This window comes from Jaculus jaculus, chromosome 2 (genome assembly GCF_020740685.1).
Source record: "Jaculus jaculus isolate mJacJac1 chromosome 2, mJacJac1.mat.Y.cur, whole genome shotgun sequence".
NCBI classification, from domain to species: Eukaryota; Metazoa; Chordata; class Mammalia; order Rodentia; family Dipodidae; genus Jaculus; species Jaculus jaculus.
Genome location: NC_059103.1, coordinates 130,482,777 through 130,507,244, shown reverse-complemented (window position 1 = coordinate 130,507,244; position 24,468 = coordinate 130,482,777). Strand labels below are relative to the sequence as shown.

Below are 24,468 nucleotides of genomic sequence, written 5' to 3'. Positions count from 1 at the left end.
GGAATGTTCAGTGCTGAAACATCTCGAAACATCTCTATCATACCCTACAAGGCTCAAGAACCATTATGGAAGACATGGCAGAAAGAATTTAAGAGCCAAAGGAAGTGGAGTGTTGCAGTCAGCTTCACATTGCTGGCAGAAAACACTTGACCAAGACTAGCTTGTGAAAGGGTTTATTATTTTGGATTATGGACTTGATGGGAAGCTCCATTATGACAGGGGGAAATGATGGCATGAGCAAAGGGTGGACATCTCCTCCTGGCCAACATCAGGTAGACAACAGCAGCAAGGGAGTGTGCCAAACACTGGCATCATGAAGCTAGTTATAACATCAATAAGGCCACCCCCAATAATACATCATTGCAGGAGGCTCCAATTCCCAATTTGCCACTGGCTGGGGGCCTAGCATTAAGAACACATAACTTTATGGGGGACACCTGAATCAAACCACAAAAGGGAGGAACACATTGCAATTTGATACAAAGTAGCTGGTGATATTCATAGCCATACAGTGGCTGGTGTTACCTACACTTCAAAATAGAAGACAGACTACCTGGAAAGAGATTCCAGTGGAGGAGGTATAGGAGAGAAGGGGAGAGGGAAGGTGTTCAGAGGTGTAGTGGTTTGATTCAGGTGTCCCCCATAAACTTAGATAGTCTGAATGCTAGTCTCCCCAGCTGATGGCAATTGGGAATTAATGTCTCCTGGAAGTAGTTTATTGTTGGGGCAGACTTATGGGTGTTATAGCCAGTTTCCCCATGCAGTGTTTCACACACTCTCCTGTTGCTACTGTCCACTTTATGTTGGCCACGGGGTAATGTCCAACCTCTGCTAATGCCATCCTTTTCCCCTGCCATTGTGGAGCTTCCCCTTGAGCCTGTAAGCCAAAATAAACCTCTTTTTCCCAGAAGCTGCTCTTGGTTGGATGATTTCTACCAGCAATGCGAACCTGACTACAACATTAAAGAGGTACCAAGGAGTGGGATTGCTGCTAGACACCTAACTGTGTGGCTTTGGCCTTTTGGAGCTGATTTTCAAGAGGAATGTGGAAGGATTTGAAACCTTGACCTACGAGATGATTGCAGTGCTGTAAATACAGCTTGATGGATTATTCTGTTCAGAGTTGAAAAACCTGAATGTAGTAAGAACTATGGACTGTGAGATTTGGCTTATGAGGGTGAGAAAGAGCTTTGCTTGGACTGGGCTAGAGGCAAATTGTGTGAAAAGCTTGCTGTTATACCCATGTCCTGAGAAATTGTGCAGAGTTGCTTTGCATAGAAATGAATTGGTGTGAGCAGAGGGATATGGCATAGAAGAAATGAAATCTTTGCGCCTGCATTACTGCCCATTCACCTGCAAATTGTTTGAGAGATTACAACCTTTGAGATTTGACCAGCTGACCTGCACTGGGGCAACAGGAAGAATGCAGACTCTTTTGAAGGGGCCTGAGTGCTCAAGGAGTGTCCTGTTCTTCAAAGTCTGCTTTATTCCCCACTGGATTAACAAAATGGCACCCTACCTGTATTGTGGAGTATAACAAAGGCAAGAAAGAGGGTCATTGAGTTTGCAACACTGTCTTGTGTTTTGGAAATGGCCACGGACAGTGTGAAGCAGGTTTGCTGGATGCCTGCATGGAGACCTGATGGAGCCATGAGGATGAACCGTGGGTAGCAGTGGAGACCCAGTGGAGGTGCTGGGACACGAGATGGCTGCTAAGGAAAGCTGCCAGCCCAGATGAAGTTTTCCAGGACTGTGAGTAGCCTAGCTGGAATTGCTGGTTAGAATTATCAGACTTGAAGATCTGTCACTGGCTACAGTTGTTGAACTTGAAGCTACAGAGTTTGATGTTTGCTCTGGTTGTTTTAAATCTTGTATTGGTTGAATATTTCTTTGCTATGCCCAATGCCATCTTTTGCAGTGTGAATGTTTATTCTGTGCCATTATTATTATTATTTTTGGTTTTTCAAGGTAGGGTCTTACACTAGGCTCAGGCTGACCTGGAATTCACTACGTAGTCTCAGGGTGGCCTCAAACTCTCAGCAATCCTCCTACTTCTGCCTCCCACGTGCTGGGATTAAAGGCATGCGCCACCACACCCAGCCCATTATGAGATTTTTTTGCTATTATGGCTCAGTAAAAGATATTGGACTATGGGGATGTATGAACATCATTGAAATTGATAGAAACCATGGACACTTTTAAAGTTGGACTGAATGCACTGTATTTTATATCATGTATGGATATCAGTTTATGCAGGCCAGGGCAGAATGTAGTGGTTTGATTCAGGTGTTCCCCCATAAACTTAGTTATTCTGAATGCTAGTCTCTTCAGCTGATGGCAATTGGGAATTAGTGTTTCCTGGAAGCAGTGTATTATTGGAGCAGACTTATGGGTGTTATAGCCAGTTTCCCTATGCCAGTGTTTGGCACACTCTCCTGGTGCTATTGTCCACCTTAAGTTGGCCAGGGGGTGATGTCCACCCTCTGCTCATGTCATTGTTTTCCCCTGCCATTGTGGAGCTTCTCCTTGAGCCTGTAAGTCAAAATAAACCTCTTTTTCTCAGAAGCTGCTCTTGATTAGGTGATTTCTACCAGCAATGAGAACCTGACTGCAACAGGAGGGGATTATGAAAAAATATAGATACATGTATATGTATATGTATGTGCGTGTGTGTGTGTATGTATGTGTGTGTGTGTGTATGTATATATATATATACATATACATACACACACATACATATACATACACACACACACACGCACATACACACATACATACACATACATATGCTGTCAATAAAAAGGATTTTCGGGGCTAGAGTGATAGCTTAGCAGTTAAGGCGCTTGCCTACAAAGCTAAAGGACCTCCGTTTAATTCCCTAGGACCCATGTAAGCCAGATGCAGAATGGGGTGCATTCATCTGGAGTTTGTTTGCAGTGGCTGGAAGCCTTGGCGCACTCATTTACTCTCTCTCTTTTGCTCTGCCTCTTTCCCTCTCTCAAACAAATAAATAAATAAAACAAGGCATTTTGGGGGTGCTGGAGAGATGGTTTAGAGTTTAAGGTACTTGCCTGTGAAGCCTAAGGATACTCTCCAGATCCTACGTCAGCCAGATGCACAAAGGTGAGGCAAGCTCAAGGTTACACAAGCCCACTAGTTGGCACAAGCTTCTGGACCTCAATTTCAGTGGGTGAGACCCTGGTGTGCCAATTCTCTCTCTCACTCTCTTTTTAAGTATTCAAGCCGAGAATGGTAGCACATGCATTTAATCCTGTTACTTGGGATGCAGAGGTAAAAGAATCACCATGAGTTTGAGGCCTGTCTGTAGCTAAAGAGTGAGTTCCAGGTTAGCCTGGGCTAGAGTAAGACCCAATCTTGAAAAAGAAACCAAACATACCCTTCTTTGAGTTCTCCAGAAGCTAAGACAGAAACATGTGAGAGGCCATAGCCAATCAGATGCTTCTGTTCAGAACTTGGAATTCTGAGGGAATACAGCAATGCCCAGGACCATCTAGATAATGTTTGGTAGTTAAAGTAGAGATGAGAGCCCAACAGAGTGTAATACCATGTACCTAGCATCTTAAGTAGGTTGAATTGATACCAGGAATCTGATGGTGCCTTATCTTCCCCTCTCCCATTTTCAACCACAGGTGGTTTCTACTGTGACATAACATAGCCATAGACCAGCAGATTCAGAAACTACGTAGAAATTTTAGAAAAATGAGACAGACTTAGAAATAGTATCATGGAAGGTCATCTAAGACTTATCCTTAGGTAAAACAGTACTAATTATAATTCCACTGGCAGGATCAGTACATTCACATATGCATATGTGTTCCTGCTACCCCTTCATTAGTTTATAGATGCACAGAAAAATTTAGATAGGATATATAAGCTTTTATCATAAGCTTTTATCAATCTTATATACATAAAGCACAGAGAATGTTAAAAAGCTGTATTTTTTTCAAAGATGCACTTTAGCATCAGTACTCCCTATAAGCAGTATTTTTACAGACCTCCAACTACCTTCAGGGGATGTGGCATTTATTTAAGCAGAAATGGTTTTATGTGACCAAAAAAGAAAAAGGAAAAGAAAAAGATTACATTAAATGTAGGTCTGTTAAGGAAAACTCTGGGACTACTACTCTCTATTACTTTGTAACAGAATTCATCCATAGCAAAGGCTGAAAATTCACAAACACATATTTAAATTCAGTAAGAGCTTCCCATTTTGTCCGTAAATTCCCCAAGAAACTTAAGCCAAAAAGAAGGGGGCAAAGGGAAAGAAAGACAGAGTTGGGGAGAAAGAGGAAGGAGAAGTGAGTCCAAATCATAGAAAGGGCTCATAAATGGATTACTGAATTATCTTGAGTTAAGGTTAGAAATTCACCCCATTTAAAAAAGAGAGGATAAAGCTTCTTCTTGGAAGCTACCCAGAGGTTAAGCTAGCCCCTTATCCTATGTCACAGAATGTTTCCCACAGGGTAGACCCAAAATTCCTTTTGTCTTTTAGTCTTGTTCCCTCTTTAATTTCCTCAAATTCTGACAAAATCTATCAGCCATACTTTGTATAGCTTTGCAGGCATAAAGTCATTATGCCATCATGGCACAATGAAAGTAGCAGCTCTAGGAAGGGGATTATTCAAAGGTTAGAAGCGTCTAAATGTTCCATTTGTGAATTTGGGATAGCTACCCATTAGGGTTACTTTGAAACCATTTATCAATGCCACACACAGCACTCAACACACAAACGCTGCTCAACAGAGCCAGGCATAGTGGCACATGCCTGGAATCCTCACTCTGGGAGGCTGAGGCAGAAAGATATGAGTTCAAGTGTGAGGTTAGTCTGGGCTACACAGCAAGATACTACCTATCTTAAAAAAAAAAATAATTAAAAAAATACAGGCTGGAGAGATGGCTTAATGGTTAAGGCACTTGCCTGTGAAGCCTAAGTACACAGGTTTAATTTTCCAGAACCCACATAAACCAGATACATAAGGTGGCACATGCATCTGGAATTTATTTGCAGTGGTTAGAGGCCCTGGCACGCCCATTCTCTCTCATAAATAAATAAAGAACAAGCAGACAAACAACAACAACAAAAGCAAAGCAGTGTGCAGTGAGTGTTTGCTGAAAATCTAGATCTATTATGAGTCATTCACTCCAATTAGAAAGACAACTCTCCATGATCCTATAGTACTTTGCACCTATCTCTATTACATTTGCTCATAATTACTGCCCCAAGCTGATCTTCTTTTAGGGAATGATAATCTTGTTCAGTTTTCTAACCCTAACACAGAAACTTACAACAAGAATATCATGTTCTTTTTAAAAAAATAAACTCCAACCAAATCTCATCACTGAAATCCTAGTATCAGTCAAACCCCCACTTGAACAGTTCTAGTACAAATCAACACACTTTAATAAGCTCTTTCATTTCATAAGGACTTTGATTCTATCTTCTATGCAGGGGCCTGGTTCTGCCCATGAATATACATGAAGGTTAAGTCTAAGCCCTATTTTACATGACACTCAGAAAGCCATTATGCTGTCTTTTAAAATATTTCAGTAACTCAATGTTCCTAAAATGCCATGGCTGACAAGCTATTCTTTTAGTCTCCTCACACAGACTCCACAGTTTCTAAAAGTCCCTCTGAAAATGGGCTTCCATAACTGACTGGCAATCAGGTCTGGCAAGGTGGGGGAGCTATGATCTGCCTTATCTGTGCATCATTCTTCCATGGATCTAGCATTGCTTTTATTCTTCTGTTAGATGTGCTCACTTTGGCAGTACATATCCTAAAATTGGAACAATATTCTTCTGTAGCTTCACTAAATGAAATCACAAAAAACTTTATAATAAAGCTTTAGACATGCGCTGCTATATCACTGGGGACATTCATCTTATAGCTATAAGAGTTACTTTTAATTGCTAATTATAAAAGAAACAGTGCTTTATAACTTCCTTTTCATTTAATTCTATTTTGCTAAATTCAACCAATCACTCAGGTTATCAAGGTCATTTTGGATTCTCTTATAAGTCATAATAGACATTAGCTCTTTCAACCAAATTGGACTGTATCCAAATTGTTTCTAATGATATATGCGAAAATGGAGGACATGAGGTAGCAGCATTCTCACTCCAGCATCCCTAGAAGGGAAGACTGTAATGAATACAGTCATTCAGTCAGTTAACAATCCACTTAGCCATGAAAACAGTAAAATTTCTTCACCTCAAACTCCAAGTTATTGTGACAAAGTACAACAAATACCTTCTCTTAGAGAATGGTCAGTCAACTCACTCACCAGAAATAAAATTATTATTATAACTGTTACTTGTCTCTTTTAAAAATATTTTATTTACTTATTTGCAAGGAGAGAAAGAGAAGAAATGGTCATGCCAGGGCCTGCAGCCACTGCAAGTGAATTCCAAATGCTTGGACCACTGTGCATCTGGCTTTACATGGCTTCTGGAGAACTGGTCCCAGGTCCTTAGACTTTGCAGGCAAGCACCTTACCTGCTGATACATCTTTCCAGCCCCAAGTATTTTATGTATTTATCTATTTGAGAGGGAGAAAGAGCGAGGAAGAGGCAGACAGAGAATGGGCATGCCAGAGCCTCCAGTCACTGCAAGTAACTCGAGAAGCATGTGCCACATTGTGCATCTGGCTTACATGGGTAATAGAGAATCAAACCTGAGTCTTTAGGATTCGCAGGCAAGGGCTTTAACAGTGAAACCATCTTGCCAGCCCCACCCCCTTTTTTTAATTAGGGTCTCGCTCTAGCCCAGGTTGACCTGGAATTCATTAAGTAGTATCAGGCTGGCTTCAAACTCATGGTGATCCTTCTACCTCAGCCTCCCGAGTGCTTGGATTAAAGATGTACACCACCATGACTGGCCTCAATTATTTTTGTTTGAATTTGTAATTGATAATTCCTTCTGTTATTAATTGCTCTATCAATTTAAGAAAGCTTTGAGCACAAGTAATTAGAGACATGTACATTTTTACTTTGCTTTTTGTAACTGAAGGAATGCTTTATCCAAAGAGATAACTGGTGACTAACAGATTCACTTATATTGAAGCCTTTTGGAGATTTATAAATGCCGTTTCCAAAGGGGTTCAAAATTGAGAGAAATCAGGCGGGAGAGATGGCTTAGCAATTAAGGCACTTGCCTGAAAAGCTTAAGGACCCAGGTTTGATTCCCCAGCACCTACATAAGCCAGATGCACAAGGTAGCACATATGTCTGGAGTTCATTTGCAGTGGTAGAGGCCTTGACGTGCGCTTGCTCGCTCACTCCCCCCCCACTTTCTATCTCTCTCTGAAATAAATATTTTTAAAAATTGAGAGAAACCGGGCTGGGGAGATGGCTTAGTGGTTAAGCGCTTGCCTGTGAAGCCTAAGGACCCCTGTTCAAGACTCGATTCCCCAGGACCCACGTTAGCCAGATGCACAAGGGGGCACACGCATTTGGAGTTCGTTTGCAGTGGCTGGAAGCCCTGGCACGCCCATTCTCTGTCTGTCTCTATCTGCCTCGTTCTCTGTCAGTCAGTCCTAAATAAATAAATAAACAAAAAAAATTGAGAGAGCGGCCGTGGTGGCGCACGCCTTTAATCCCAGCACTCGGGAGGCAGAGGTAGGAGGATCGCCATGAGTTCGAGGCCACCCTGAGACTCCATAATGAATTCCAGGTCAGCCTGGGCTAGAGTGAGACCCTACCTCGAAAAAACAAAAACAAAAAAAAAATTGAGAGAAATCACTCACAGGATATCACAAAACTGCGAGGGTAGGCATAGAAGAAATCTATAGGTAGAAGTTGGCTATTCCCTATCAGTTCTTTCTAGAGACTAATAAAACCTAATGTGTCGTTTTTGAGTCTTTTTCCTCTCATGTGACATCTGAACTAGAAAAGAACTGTTTCTTTTATTAAGTCCAAGGGGACAGCAAAATCAAATAGCAACTGTTTTTTGGTTAGCACATGATCTTGTTTTCTATAATTCAAGCAGTTAGTTTGAATTCAACTGTGACTATTACTTTTAGGATGCTCAATGAAAGGGGATAATTAACTCCATGGCTTAGCAAAGCCTTCTGGCTGGGACTCGATTCTCCAGGACCCACACAGAGCCAAACAAGTGATACATGTGTCTAGAATTCATATGTAGAGGTAAGAGGCCCTGGCATACCCATGCTCACTCACACTTTCTTCCTCAAATAACTAGATAAATATATTTTTAAAAAGAAGTTAAAAAGTCATGAAGTAGGTAAGCCAGGTATCACTGCTAGGTTTCCTATATATGAAAACTGAATATGAAAAGGTTTGAACTTTATCTAGGTGGTAGGTAATGGAGCAACCACACTGATCGAGACTTTATCATTACAAATACTTTCCAAAAATGCCATCTAAGCTAAAATAACCAGAGAGCACTGTGGATAACATATTATTTGATTCCTAAATGCATACCAGTTGTTGCTAAAGATGGACAAATGTAAAAGTCTTCCAGAAATTTTTATTCATTTATTTATTTTAGTTTTTTGAGGTAGGGTCTCACTCTAGCCCAAGCTGACCTTGAATTCACTATGTAGTCTCAAAGTGGCCTTGAATTCCACAGTGATGCTCCTACCTCTGCCTCCTCAAGTGCTGGATTAAAGGTGTGCACCACCACACCTGGCTATATTAAAAAAAAAAATCTCTTTGCAAGCAAAGGGGGGGGGGGGAGAAAGAGAGTGAATGACTATGCCAGGGTCTCTAGTCACTGCAAATGAATTCCAGATACATGTGCCACTTTGTGCATCTAGCTTTATATGGGTTCTGGGGAATCAAACCTGAGTCATTAGGCTGTGTAGGCAAGCCCCTGAACAGCTATCCCATCTCTTGAGCCCAACAATTTTTTTTTTTTTTTTTAGTTATTCAAGATAGGACCATTTTTTAAAAAAAGATTTTATTTATTTATTTATTTATTTATTTATTTATTTATTTATTTATTTATGACAGAGAGAGTGAGAATGGGCATGCCAGAACCTTTAGCCACTGTGAACGAACTTCAGATGCATGTGCCACCATGTGCATCTGGCTTACATAAGAACTGGAGAATCAAACTGAGGTCTTAGGCTTCGCAGGCATGCACCTTAACCACTAAGCCATCTCTCCAGCTCCCCCCAACAATTAATTTTTTAAAATCTTTAATTAATTAATTTATTTGCAAGGAAAGAGGGTGGGGGAAATGGCCATGTTACTGCAAAGGAAATACAGATGCATGTGCTATGTTGTGCAGCTGGCTTGTGTGGGTACTGAGGAATCAAACCTGGAGCATCAGGCTTGCAAGCAAGCACCTCAAGCCACAGAGAAATCTCTCTGATCCCAACAATTTTAATTAATTAACAATTAATTACTTTTGAGGCAGCACCTCATACAGCTCAGGCTTGCTACAAACCCCAGGCCGGCCTCTAACTCATGTTAATCCTGCCTCAGCCTCTCAGATGCTGGGATTACAGATATATGCCACCACCCCTGATCATCCCTAAATTTTAATGCTTGGGGCAGCAGAACAAGTATGAATATACTACTTAAACTGACATGCTGACTGTACATAAATGAAAAAACAGATAACTGATGAATAAATTTCAAAGGATATATGGGCTTGAATTTTGGGGAGTAACTCTAATGACAGATACTATATATCAACTTTACAGTCAAAAAACTCAGGAACTGTTTAATTCCACAAGCTAACAGACTACAATGCTCTGTAAGGAACATGTGATATTATGCCTCTTGGGAAATGTGACCACCACTTGCTTCCTGTATGGAATGTGCATATACCACCCAAAAGCTCATAGTGAGTATGCATGCTTGTAATCTACATTTAACCCCTGCCTAGTTGACTGAACAACAGTGGTATTTAATAGTAGAAACAAAACCAAACAACAATGATTATAGCACATGTAATGACATTAAATTCCCCACTAAAAGGGCTGAAGATGCAGTCTAGTTGGTAGGGTATTTGCCTAGCATGCACAAGGCCCTGGGCTCAGTCCCCAGCACTGAATGAAATTCAGTGTGGTGGCATATGCCTGTAATCCCAGCATTCAAGCACAGGATGGAGGGTAGAATTCAAGCTACATTTCAAGTTTGAGGCCAGCCTGGGCTATATGAAACCCTGTCTCAAAACCCAATCTCAGATTGATTTTTTTTTTTTAAATTGCAATGGGTTTTAACTTAAAAAAAAAAAAAAAAAAGATGACCCTGTGGCTGGGAGAATGGTTCAGCCAGGTATGTGCTTGCCATGCAAGAGGGAGGGCCTGAGTTCATATCCCCAGGATCCATGTAAATATGACATGTGATACACACCTGTATTCTCACAGCTTGGAAGGTGGAGATAGAGGAACCCCAGGGAAAGCTAGATAGCTAGCTCAACTAGCAGAACCACTGAGTTCTGAGTTCAGTGAGGTGTTCTGTCTCAGAAAGATGAAGAATGAATGAAGATGACATCTGATTTGACTTCTGGCCTCCACATGCACAAAGGTATACCACACACACAAATACAAGATGATTCTTGTCAGGCATAGTAATACATATCAGTCATTCTACCACTTGAGAGGTGGGGGCAAGAGGATCCCCAATGAAAGGCCAAGCTGGGTTATACAGCAAGATCCTGTCTGAAAACAACAACAACAAATGAAAAGTAGACACAATCAGAACTAGCCTGACAGTCACCTAAGAAGTTGACATGTGATCTAGATCAGCTGGCAAGGCTGATTCCTTCCACCCACAATTCTACCCCGAAAAATATTTTCAGAATGATACCAGAGCTCAAGGAAACAGGCACAGAACATCTATGCAGTACTGCCTTTACAACAAAACAAATAATCATCAGAACAGAAAACTGGAACCACATAAGGGCTTAATTAAAATTAAATCAATTAAGCAGTTAACATTGATGAAATAGAGCTAGATGCATTAGTCCAGGTAAATCCTTCAAAATGGTGACCAAAAAAGCTTCAGAATTATATTAATATATAATTGAACAAAAACCACAAGACCTGGGCTGGAGAGATGGCTTAGCGGTTGGGTGCTTTCCTGTGAAGCCTAAGGACCCCGGTTCGAGGCTCAGTTCCCCAGGTCCCACATTAGCCAGATGCACAAGGGGGCGCACACATCTGGAGTTCATTTGCAGAGGCTGGACGCCCTGGCGCACCCAATCTCTCTCTCTCCCTCTATCTGTCTTTCTCTCTGTGTCTGTCGCTCTCAAATAAATAAATAAAAAATTTAAAAAAACCTTAAAAAACCCCACAAGACCTACTGCATATATAGTGTGTGTGTGTGTGTGTGTGTGCGCGCGTGTGTGTGTGTGTGTGTGTGCGTGTGTGTGTGTGTGTGTGTGTGTGTAGAAGCTTGTATGGAAACTTTTGCAGGAATTATGAACACTAAATTCGGATTACATTTATGGAGAGGTGTAGAAAAATGCAACAAATCTCAATTCTAATATCTATTAAATAAACATACCTTTTTTAAAAAATAAGAAACTATACTAGACAAATGAGCCAAAAATTAATATTCAAAATTAATAAACATCTGAATACCAAAGACTATGTTAAGTAATAAGTTGAGGGAAGCCTAATGACAGTGGAGTGACTCATCAATAAGATATAGCATATCCAAGTGTATAGGCACCTTACAAATTAGAGGCCAAAACAGGAAGGAGGCAATCAGACAGAATAACAAGAAAACTATTGCCATAATAGAAGATTTTAAAATAACTTTCAGGGGCTGAAGGAATTGCTCAGTGGTTAGAGGCACTTGTATGCAAAGCCTGTCAACCGAAGTTCAGTTAATCAGCTGCCTATGTAAAGCTAAAAGGGCATTCATTTGCAGCAGCAAGAGATTGTGGCACACCCAGCACACACAAAGTATCTTTCCTCAGAGCTTAAAAACCATATAGACAAACCTCTACATAACACAGAAGATATGATCCATATCAAGAGTAGATCCAATGAACAAGCATGGCAATTTGAACTCACCACACCCCCAGAGTGCACATTTCAAACACACAGGAACATGTACAAAACCGATCAAGCAGTCAGCTACAAAATTAACTGTCAAATACTGAAGAATCAATACATATAGTCTTTATTCTCAGACTGATTTAAGTGAAATAAAGCCAGAAGTCAATAATGAAAAGCTTACAGCACTTGGGAGGCAGAGGTACAAGGACTGCCATGAGTTTGAGGCCACCCTGACAATAGAGTGAATTCCAGATCAGCCTGGGCTACAGTGAGACCCTACCTCGAAAAACTACACCCCGCAAAACAACCAAAACCAAACCACACCAAAACAAACCAAAAACACCAAAGAAAACTTACAAAACAACATGCTTTTAAAAACTCAAGTATGCATTTTAAAATATCTCAAGGATCTGGAGAGAAGCAAAGCTTTCAGAGTAAACAAATGCTCAAATGTGCTTATAGTTTTTCTTGATTTTCCTGACTGTGAAGCCCAGACTGGCCTAGAACTTGTGATGTTCCTGCCTCAGTCTCTAACATGCTGGGATTACAGGTATGTTCTATCTATCTACCTGCTTGTGTTAATTCTTACTACATTTATTTTCTGAGCTAGCTGGGATGGGTTTCTGTTTCTTGTAATTAAACAGTTTATTCCTAAAATCCCAAGCCTTTAAAAATGACTAGTGGACTTCGATGGGCATTCACACTCATGTTAACTTTAGTTGCTACAAATAATGATAAACTATCTTCATAGATGTGATTGCTCAGAGGTAAGAAGAGAATGCCCTTTACAACAGTGACAGCAGCTGAGTGTGGTAGTGCCTGTGATTATAGCACTGTAAGAGGCTTAACTTAAGCAGGGGACTGCTAGTCTGGCAACACAGTGAAACCTTACCAAATTAAGTAAAAAAAATAAAAAAATCAAGGGCTGGAGAGATGGCTTAGCGGTTAAGTGCTTGCCTGTGAAGCCTAAGGACGCCAGTTCAAGGACTGATTCCCCAGGGCCCAAGTTAGCCAGATGCACAAGGGGGCGCACGCATCTGGAGTTTGTTTGCAGTGGTTGGAGGCCCTGGTGCGCCCCCTCTCTCCCTCTCCCCCGCCCCCTCTCTGTGCCTCTTTCTTTCTCTGTCTTTCGCTCTCAAATAAATAAAATAAATAAAAAAAAAAGATCAAGACCAGGAGATGCAAAGATTATTCTGGACTTTCTAGGTGAGCCCAATGCAATCATATTAAGCCTCAAAAGTGAAAAATTGGGCTAGAGACATGGCTTAGCAGTTAGGGCACTTGCCTGTAAAGCCAAAGAACCCAGGATAGATTCCAGAGGACCCACATACATCTGGAGTGTGTTTACAGTGGCCAAAGGCCCTGGTGTGTCCATTCTCTCTCTGTCTGCCTCTTCCTCTCTTTCTCTCCCTAATAAATAAACAAATTTTAAAGTGACAAATCCTTCCTAGTTTGCCAAGAGAAAAGACAACCTAAGAAGAGATAGAAAGATGGGACATGAAGAGAATGTGGGCAACTTTCGCTGCCTTTGAAGATGGAGAAGAAGGCTACTGACCAAAAATGTGAACTGTGTATGCGAAGGTGGATTAAGCCCTCAAATGACAGCTAGCAAGGAAACAGGGATAACAAAAGAAAGAAAGAATATAGATGGAAGTCACAGCTCCTGGAATTAAACTCTACCAATCCCCAATGAGTAGGACTCTCAGAACAAAACCCAGGCTAAGTTACACAAACCAGATTGAACTAATACTGACATAAATGTATATTGTTTGGGCTGATAATTTTCTGACAGATTGTTATGTACTAATAGAAAATTAATATATAAAATTATGTGTCCTTAAATCCTTTTGGAAAGCAGTAAGTAGTAAATTGGTCATGCAGCAGGGCCCGCCTACCACAAACTCCTCATTCACTGAAGCACTATCTCTGCCAGGCACCATCCTGCCTTCAAGGAGTTGGCTGCAGCGACATAGCCATGAACATTTATTCTTCTCTTTCTCCCCTAGATTTGGCAAGACACAGTAACTGTCAGCTACACCTGAAGTTGGGAACATTTTGAGAGACAGGTGGAAGAACCCTAAGTTTCATCATAGCTATGCAAAGTAAAACTGAGAGGTAGAGGCAGGATGAGAAATGGGTATGAAGCCTGGCCACCTTACTGTCAAGGGTATGGTCCTTGAGTAAGCAGCTCTAGGTCTTCATTCCACTTGTTAAAAAGAACTGGATCAAAACCACACAGAACTTACTTTCTTCATTTGTAAAACAGTAACTTCACACATGCTGAAAGCCTCAACAATAACAGGTCTCTGGTGCTGAGCCTGGTGGTACACACCAGCAAACCCAGCACTTAGAAGGTAAAGACAAAAAAACAGAAGGGGGCTGGAGAGATGGCTTAGTGGTTAAGCGCTTGCCTGTGAAGCCTAAGGACCCCGGTTCGAGGCTCGGTTCCCCAGGTCCCACGTTATCCAGATGCACAAGGGGGCGCACGCGTCTGGAGTTTGTTTGCAGAGGCTGGAAGCCCTGGCGCGCCCTTCTGTCTCTCCCTCTCCCTCTATCTGTCTTTCTCTCTGTCTGTCGCTGTCAAATAAATTTAAAAAAATTTTTTTTAAATAAAAAAAAAACACAAAAAAAACCCAGAAGGATCTCAAGTTGAGGCCAGCCTAAACTACATAGGAAGCTGGAGCTACACAGGTGGTGCCCATCCGTAATCCCAGACCTTGGGAGGCAGAGGTAAGAAAATCACCTCAGCATCTACCTTTGCTACCCAGAGAACTTGGGCAACAGGAGACCCTGTCTCGAACAAAAACACGCCAGGACAAGATGAGCTAGCTATAGCACAATTCACACCTGTCAATCTCACCACTTGGATGCTGAGGAAGGAGACCCACAGCCGTAGGCCAGCTCAAGCTATGCAAGGCAACCTTTTCTTAAAGAAAAAATAAATAAATAAAAAGGCCAGGTGTGGTAGCACACACCTTTAATCCCAGCACCCTGGGAGGCAGAGGTAGGAGGATCACCATGAGTTCGAGGCCAATGAGACTATACAGTGAATTCCAGGTCAGCTTGGACTAGAGTGAAACTACCTCAAAAAACCAAAAACTAAAGACAAAGAAATTTTTTTTTAAAAAAGGAGGGCTGGATGTGGGGAGATGACACCAGGCTGTTGATACAGTGTGGGAACCATATGACAAAGTCAAAAGCTAATGTGACAAAGGTCCACACAAATCCAGTCTGGATATACCTTAAGAGATTACCTAAATAAATCCCACAAAGCAGAAAATCTGACAGCAGGAAAAGCATTATTAAAACAGTATCTGAGAAGAGTCACATAGCTTGAGCTGGGAAACATTGTACGAATTAAAAGCAGATGACTACCTAAGTATGGTAGCACAGATTCTAACAGGTTTGTAAAGAGTAACAGCTCAATGTAGAATAGTTTAAAACTTGTAAATAAACAAGGCTGATGAACTCAAATGGGGATGTTTAAAGCAAAAAACTAGAATTCACAAAGGAGACGGTGCACATGTAGCTCACAGAGAAGCAGCACAGAATAAGAAATGGTGCAAGCCCAACTGGCCCAGGAGGAGGGCAGCTGAACTAGGGAAATCAGAATTTGCTTTAAAAAAAATGCTGGTTGCTGCAAGAGGAGGAGAACTGGAGAGATAAAAGAGGGAGGGAGGTAGTAGGGGAGGTAAAAGAGAAAATTTCACACTGGAACAGGAGTGGACTGGGACAAAGAGGATGAGCACTGTAAGAAAAAGGGGAACTGTTTTGAGACAAAAGGACTGTCCAACAGGAGAGGTTAAAAAAGGGAAAAAGGAATGAGAACAGGACCAACAACTCCCATAGGCCTATATCAAAGTACCAGAGCAGAATTAGCTAACAGGGAGAGGAAGCAATAAAAGGGAAGAGCTAGGTAAAAATGTTGAGATGACCTATGATATGAATAAAACAGAAATTTAACACTAAGAAAGCTGTCTAAATTTTAGATGCTGTTGAAAGGTATGTTTAAAACATGTTTCAACTTCCATTTGATAAATTAAATAGCTAGACACATCTTAAAAAATGGGCAAAGCTGCCAGGCTTGGTGGCACACACCTTTAGTCCCAGTAGGGGGGCAGAGATAGGAGGATGGCCATGAATTTGAGGCCATCCTGAAGCTACAGAGTGAGTTCCAGGTCAGCCTGAGCGAGAGTGAGACCTTGCCTTGAAAAAGAAAGCAAAAAATAAAACGATAAAACTTAAAAAGGGCCAAGGTGAGTAACATCAGGATAAATAAGTGACACAAGTAGGAAGAAGAGCAGAGCTGTGTGCATGACACCCACAGTTCCAGCACTTGGGAGGCATAGGCAGGAGATCACTGTGAATTTGGAGCCAGCCAAGGCTACAGTGAGAGACCTTGTCTCAAAAAGAACAACAAAAAAGAGGAATTCCACTTTACCAACACCAAGCTCAATTCTCCCCTCCACAGGGACACTTAAAATGTGGATTTTTTCCATGTATTTATATATATATTTTCAAATGCCTTATAAAATGCTTTATAAATGAAACTATGTTTTACTTTTCTATAAAGTGCTCTCTCCCCCTCATTCACCACTTAATCCAACAATGTGGCAAAGCACACCTCTCTACTAGTTGAACCAGCAACTCCTGACTTCGGCATTTGACACTGGTGACCACTGGTGAGTAGGGTGTACCTTCTCTGTGGACAGGCACCATGGCATGTACTGTTCAAGTATCTTTGTTTCTGGTTCTTCCTCACTAGTCTCCTCTTCTGATAACAGTCTCCACTATCACACTTCTGTCAATATACACTCATGAACGATCAATCCTACCCTATCAGACTGCCATTTGTCAATGGTTTTGCATTGGAGCCAAAACACCAAAATCTTTTCACCAAATAAATAAGAGTTTGCCTTTTTTGGTGTGATGTGTAACTTCACTTTGCAATTATTTGAACCATGTTATAGTCAGCTACAAGAGTCCAAGCACCATCTCCTCCAATCCACCATCTCTCCATGCTGACTAGGTGTGAGATTTTCAAACTACCTATTCTTAGGATAATTGAAGTACTGATAGGAGGGAATGCCATCTCCTGTACAGATTCTACCTCATCCAAATCAGGCAAATCCCCTTCCTAGCAAAGCTGTTCCCCACCTCCTTTTTCTCTTCCTGCCCCCCATAGCCTTAACAACCCCCTTCTTTACCTAGAGTTCCTGAGACATCCTCCCCTGCCCAATAGCTTTGGATCCCACCAGTCTCTCCTGGTGTTAAAAAATTTTTGAATCCAAGAAACAGGTTGTATTTCTTCTTTATCTTGAACCCAGAACCTAACATCAGCAACTCCAACTGCCAAAATAAGAGTAGAAGGGATTGGGCTGGAGAGATGGCTCAGAGGTTAAGGCGTTTGCCTGTAAAGCCGAATGACCTAGGTTCAATTCTTAGTACCCACATAAAGCCAGATGCACAAGTGCCTATCTGGAGTTCCTCTGCAGTGGCTAGAGGCCCGGCATGCTCATTCTCTCTCTCTTTCTGCCTGCAAATAAATAAATGTTGTTTTTTAAGAGTATAGGGATAGATAAGGAACAAAGTTTGGAAAGAATTTCATAAGAATGATAAATTATTAATAAACATATTCATGTTATCATTTTGCTTCCCTTATAAAGCTTAGTAGTTCCAACAGTTCAAATGATGAGTGGTCAGAAAATAAGGATTCTATTTTGTTATTAGCTTCCAAGTCTCTAGCCCAAGTCACTCTCTTGAACAGCAAACATGAACTTCCCCTGAACTATAGACATTACCTTAGGCTCATCATTCTAATTTCAAGTATCACCTCCTCAAGCAACAAGGATACAACAAAAATTACTGAAAGTAACTAAAAGTCAAAAGTCTTCCTAGTAACAACAAAGTTGTTTAAAATGCAAGTGGGGAGGAACAGAGAACCAGGGGCAGTGTAATGCAACTGGGAGAGGTGGGGTTTCTTAAGATCTTAAAAGGAAGGAAGGAGTTGGTCAGGTGATAAAGTTAACATAATCTTTTTTGGAAACAAGGCAAGAAGGGACATTTCAGCTAGAAATAAAGGCTTGTGCGGCTCACTGTGTGCCTAGTTCAGAAGGAGGAAAAGTGATAAAGTCAGCTGGGTGTGTTGGTGCAAACCTTTAATCCCAGCGCTCGGGAGGTAGAGGTAGGAAGAACACAGTGAGTTCGAGGCCACCCTGAGAATAAAGAGTGAATTCCAGGTCAGCCTGAGCTAGAGTGAAACCTACCTTGAAAAACCAAAAAAAAAAAAAAAAGTGATGAAGTTAAAACATTAGATAGACACTAGGATTTTAAACAATTACAAGTTTTTTTTCCTTGATAATAGGGCAGGTTTACCAAAATTACCACTTTTTACTTTAGATATGAATATTGCACATATATTTAAATGAAATTTTCTCAATTATTTTTCAAAAAGACACTACAAATGAAAATCAAAGTTATACTTTAGCTGCATTTGGTCTTACAGTAAGAAACAGCATCTTGCTCATATGAAAGTATTAAAAACTCTTCTGTAAAGAGGAATCTCTGAGAAGGAAAGATATATGGTTCCTTCCTTTTGAGAAATGGAAATGCTTTCACATTTGTTCTCATTTTTTAACACATTTTACTGAAAATGACTATTGTAAAGTGTAAGAGAGGAAATAAGTGATTTCTTTCATTCCTAAGATGAATGTTTTTCATACTATGACTTTAAAAACAATGGTATGGGTCTTCAGCTATTGATATATTAACACCTCCTGGGGAGGAAGGACCACATTACACACATGAGTATACATTGAAATAAATCAAACGGGAAAGGTTTCTGGACAAAATCACTAAGCAAGAAAGTAACAGAATTAGGCTAAAGACTCTGAATTATTAATGTATAATAAAACCAATACAGTAGTCTATTTGAATCCCAGTTCATTATTCTAAATATATTAGCTACACCTTTTATTAAGCTCTGCCTAAAACACAAGCACAGAGGAAACCTTTTCTGCCCTCAAGAAGGTTATATAATCAAACATAGATGCATACACAAGTATCTATACACAAGTATCTATAAAACGAATCTGAAATTAATATCAGAATAATGATGCAAACTGAGAAATATGTATTCAAAGTAGTACTCATTTCTAGCAAGGTCACCAGGAAAATACTAGCATATAGTAAGCAGTCAAGATTTATGTTGACTCTGCAGGCTTCTGGAAGAACAGGTTAATTCTTTAGAAGACCCACAGAGCTTCACAGAAGACTATGACAGGCACACCAAGGGAGAAAGTCTCACCAGGGAAAAACCAGGACCTGAGCCCTGTCTCCTTCTGCTCTACTTGGCCAGACACTGGGGCCTCACCAACAGAAGGTGAGAAGCAGTGGGAAAGAATGCTAGAAAAGTAGCTGGGTACAAAAATATGCAGTTCATTGAAGGTCAAACTAGCAATATGTTAATGAACTGAGGAGCTGCCTCCTGACACTGATAAAACTGACAGTGAACTACACTAGTTACACTGGAGTGGGGACAAGTGCTATTCCAGTTCCTGGTGTCTAGGAAGGTACCTCAACTAGACAAGAAAGGCAGCAAGCCCCAGAAAGGAGAGTTCTTCCTTTTGAACTGCATTGGGACTATTTTTTATTTATTTATTTATTTATTTGAGAGCGACAGACACAGAGAGAAAGACAGATAGAGGGAGAGAGAGAGAATGGGCGTGCCAGGGCTTCCAGCCTCTGCAAACGAACTCCAGACACGTGCGCCCCCTTGTGCATCTGGCTAACGTGGGACCTGGGGAACCAAGCCTTGAACCGAGGTCCTTAGGCTTCACAGGCAAGCGCTTAACCGCTAAGCCATCTCTCCAGCCGGAACTATTTTTGGATAGGGACCATTTCCACGAAAATGGAGCCTCAGCCTATTAATATTTGCAGCCTCACTATTCTCTGCACAATGCTTTACTTGCCCACAGGAGATCCTCAATTATAAACACAAAAAGGGGCTAGAGAGATGGTTCAGCCATTAAAGGAGCTTGCTTGCAAAGCCTGATAGCCAAGGTTTGATTCTTCAGTACCCACGTAAGCCAGATGCACAAAATGATGCATGCATATGGAATCTGTTGGCAGTGACAAGAGTCTTTGGCATTCCCATGCCCCATCTTGCAAATTAATAAAAGCATTTAAAAAAAAAAAAAACACAGACAGGCAGCAAATTCCAAGTAGAATCTTGGCTACTGCTGAGACAATCAAGGGGTCATACTCATTTGTCTGTTTCACAAGCCCATTCATATTGTAGTTAGCATGACATCTCCTTCTGATTATTTTATGGCCTGAATGGTTTCAAGTAGTCCACAAACCACTGCTTTACTCAGGGCATGACACACAAAACCAGCTATCATCCATGCACAGGCATATGAAAGACCCTGCTGGAAAACTCTACTTACAACAGGAAGTTTTATTTTAGGCAGCAATCTTAGCTTCCACGGTTACTTATGGAGGCTACTACATCACTACAACTACAAGCTGCTGCTTACATTTCCAAAGTTGTGCAAAGGGTCTAGAATTGTGCAAGTCACCACTGAAATCAGACTCTGGTATATTAATAGTTGTAACACCTGAAAACATCTCAGGTTTATTATTAGATTCTTAATGCCCCAAATCACAGGTATTACTAAACATCACAATAAGATTGTTTTCTTGCCTGTGAAATTTATTAGAATTACTATTGGTAAGCGAGAAATTTTTTCCCCACTTCAAATGGACACGAGGTCAGCTGAAAATGAGCAGTTGTGACCCTGGGCTGGAAACAACGGAAAAAGCATATCCCGCATACACTCACCATAAGCTCACCCACAGCACTGACCGTCCTTGCACTGCATTACTATCAAGTCAACCCCCGTTTCCACGTGGCAAAAGTCGACCCAACTCTTTGGTGCCTTAATGACCCCCGAAAGAAATTGTCCAAGTCGACAGATCACATGATCTGATTTATACTGACTTGGGAATTATGGATGCTTAAAATAATTTTATCAAATGGTTTACTCCCTTAAACTGGCTTCCCCACACCAGGGTGCGCCTCGCCCGGGCCCGGGAGGATGGGAGCAGGTCAGCGACACAGTTGGTCCCCTTCTGCTCTACTGGGCCGGCCTCTTCCTTTCCCGGGGTGGGGGGGACCGCGCACAGATCCAGGGTGAGGGGCCCTGGGGGACACGGTGGCGGCATCTGGCCGGGCCCCGAAGGCTGCACCGGGTCTCCGTGCTGTCACACACTCCCGAGGCCGCCTGGCAAACGGCTGCGGCGGTCCTGGGCTGCAGCGGCGGTCCGGGCGGGGGCCGCCGCGGTGCAGGCCCGGCCAGGCCGCGGCCACTCTCGCAGTGCCCACGTCACCAGCTCCAGCACTGCGGAAACGGAGCGGCGCGGCCGGGAGGAGGCGCCGGGCGGAGTCGGGCCCGCGCCGCCGCCGCCACCGTCACCGTTTGCCCCTCGGCCCCGGCCCGGGGACCGCGACAGCCGCCGGGAGCGCCCGGGGCCCTCACCTGTGTCGCCGATGATGATGTACTTGAAGAGATAGGCGTACGCCATGGCCGCGGCCGCTCCGTGCCAGGGCTCACGGCTCCTCCTCCCGCTGCTGCTCCTCCTCCTCCTCCGCGCCCCTCACCCCAGCGCCGCTCGGCCGCCTAACGCCAGGCCCCGCCCGCCGCCGCCGCCGCCGTCCGTCACCCGCACTCCGGGGCCGGGAAGGAACCGGACAAACTGACAGCCGCCGAGCCCAGGGAGACAGCGCCCGGCCCAGCCCTTCGGAACAATAACAGCCGCCGCGGAGCCTCCGCCCCGCCTCCGCGCCGACCCGGAAGTGCTGCAGCCGCCGGCGCTGGAGGAGAGGGGAGGAGCCGCGCCCCGCTCGCCGAGACCCCGCCCACCGCGGAAGCCACGCCCACCGCCCCGCCGGAGCTCCGCCCCGCTCTCTGCGGCCAGAGCCTGGGCCACGCTAGGTTCTCCGCGGCGAGCTGTTGTGAGGACGTGGGCTATCGCTCCGGCGCCTTTGAGCCTCTACCCCCGCGGCCCAGAGACGCTGGCCGAGGGAGCGGGGTGGGTTCCGTCGCCGCCTCACGTGCGGGCCACGGCGTGCCCACTGGGCAGTCGGGATGCGGGCCTCGCGGTGAGGAGGCGTTCGGTGCCAGGCCCCCCGCCCGCCTGCTGAAAGATGCTTGGACCTGCGGGAGCCCCATAGTAGAGATGGGGTGGGGAGTTAGTACTGGAGGGTGCTTTTGTTTGGACACCTCAAAAATGGAAGTATTTTTGTAAACTGGAAATGAAATCAGCAAGTGGCATGATACTACTATGTCCCTGCAGTGGAATGCTATGCTGTACTTAAAAAGTTAAATAAGGGCTGGAGGGAAGGCTTAGCGGTTAAGGCGGTTGCCTGAAAGCCAAAGGACTGAGGTTCAATTCCCCAGGACCCACGTAAGCCTGCTGCACAAGGTGGCGGATGTGTCTGGAGTTTGTTTGCAGTTTCCAGGAGGCCCTGGCACATCCATTCTCTCTCTCTGTCTCTTAAGTAAATGAAAAAAATAAGTTACATAAAGCCTGGCTTAGTGGCACACGCCTTTAATCCCACTACTTGGGAGGCAGAGGTCATTGGATGCCTTTGAGTTCAATGTCAGCCTGGGACTAAGAATGAGTTCCATGGACTAGAGTGAGACTCTACCTTGAAAAGAATATTTGTAGTTTCATAAAAACAAGGCAAGTCTGTGTGTCAGATATGTCAAATATGGCCAGATGACATTATACATTTACATGTTATATATCATAGAAAATAATTATATAAATCACATAACGTGTACCTACCTAGTTTAATCATGTTCAATAAGAAATCAGACCCATATGATACTCTAAAACTTACGTTTCTATTGTATAAGCCTTTACCAGGAAGACAGCATGATCCTGACTCCTCCCTATCTATACAGCTGCACCTTGCTTGTATGTTGCCCGGTTAGTGCAGCCATAGACACAAACACCCCTGAGCAAACAGCTTTGTGTTCCACATTTGTACTTTTTTATTAAATATTTTATTTATTTATTTACAAGCAGAGAGAAAAGAGAGACAGACAGAATGGATGGGTCAGGGCCTCCAGCCACTGCAAAGGAAGTCTAGACGCTTGTGCATGATTTAGTGCATCTGGGTTTATGTGGGTACTGGGGAATCAAACCCAGGTCATTAGGCTGGGCAGGCAAGAGCCTTAACTGCTAATCCATCTCTCTATCCCTCATTTGTACTTTCTTACCACTGACTTATTGTTAAGGAATTTTCTATTGGTGCCCCAAAATCATGTTACCTTAGAAACTGGCAGCCCACCAATACTATAAAGAACTCAAGATGACATCAGACTGTAAAATCTCTGAGCCATCAGAGCTTATTACTTATTATTTATGTTGACATAAATAAATTTCCTGATTCTCCACTGTATCTCTGGTGCCATCTGTGTGTGACTCAGTTTCCCGTAACATCTTTATAAAACACTGAAATATCCCTGTGTGCATAATCTGAAAGGAAACATAGCTGATGTTAAGTGAGGAGATGGAGTTGGAAAAAGTGTTCATTGTACTTTTTTGTACAGTTTGACTTTTTTTTTTTGCAGTGTTCATGAATTACCTATCAACACAAACTCAATGGAAAAATTCATTTAACCGATATTTATTGAGAATATACTGTACTTCTAATAGCTACAGGCAGACCAGGCTTTATATCAGTGCAGACTTTAGAAAAGTTAGAGGACAGAATTGGTTTAAGTATCTCAGAAAAGCTTCTTAGAGCTGACATCTGAACCAGACACGAGCAAAAGTGTCAAAAGGACAAAAGTTACAAGCTGAGCCTGTTGGTGCAGGCCTGTGATCCCAGCACTTGTGATGTAGAGGCAGTAAGGTTAGGAATTCAAGGTAATCCTTGGATACATAGTTTAAAAAATTAGAAAGGAACAGAAATTTCAGTCAACAAGTTTCAGAAGATAACCAAAGTGTAAGCATAAAGAAAGCAATATAAAAAGAGTGTGTATGTGGAATTTAAAGTTGCCTGAGGAAGCTAATCGTTCAGATCTTCTGTTGGCAATGGAAAGAATCACTGCTGATAAAGTGAATAGCCCTGTTTTCTGCTAATATTTTTTCCATTGGAGAGTCTGTCATGTGTAATTACTGCTGACACCATCATGACAGGCTAACTGTAAATGGTTGCTGCATTATTTGCATGGATTCAACAAGTGGGGATTTGCAAGGTTTATCTGGAATATTTGGAGGTTGTTTTCCTGAAGGGTCAGAGATAGGCCATGAGTTTGACATGAAAAGTTTGAAATTCAAAGTTGGGTTTGATGACTCTTAGTTTGCAAGTGGGTAGCTTCTCACAAGGACTTGAGGCTCCAAAGGCTGTTTGTTCTTCCAACCTAAGTGGCTTTATTTGCCTTTGCTGGC

General features: G+C 42.5%; 1 protein-coding gene across 1 annotated transcript in view; it reads right to left on the bottom strand.

Moving 5' to 3' along the window:
• Window positions 1–21,693, bottom strand: part of Rab2a (RAB2A, member RAS oncogene family) — a 79,648-nt gene extending 57,955 nt beyond the window's left edge. The window contains exon 1 of the mRNA XM_004653331.3: window positions 21,543–21,693. Within this exon, the coding sequence (XP_004653388.1) occupies window positions 21,543–21,588 (46 nt within the window). The 5' untranslated portion in view covers window positions 21,589–21,693. The remainder of the gene's footprint in view (window positions 1–21,542) is intronic.
• Between the last annotated feature and the right edge of the window lie 2,775 nt (window positions 21,694–24,468).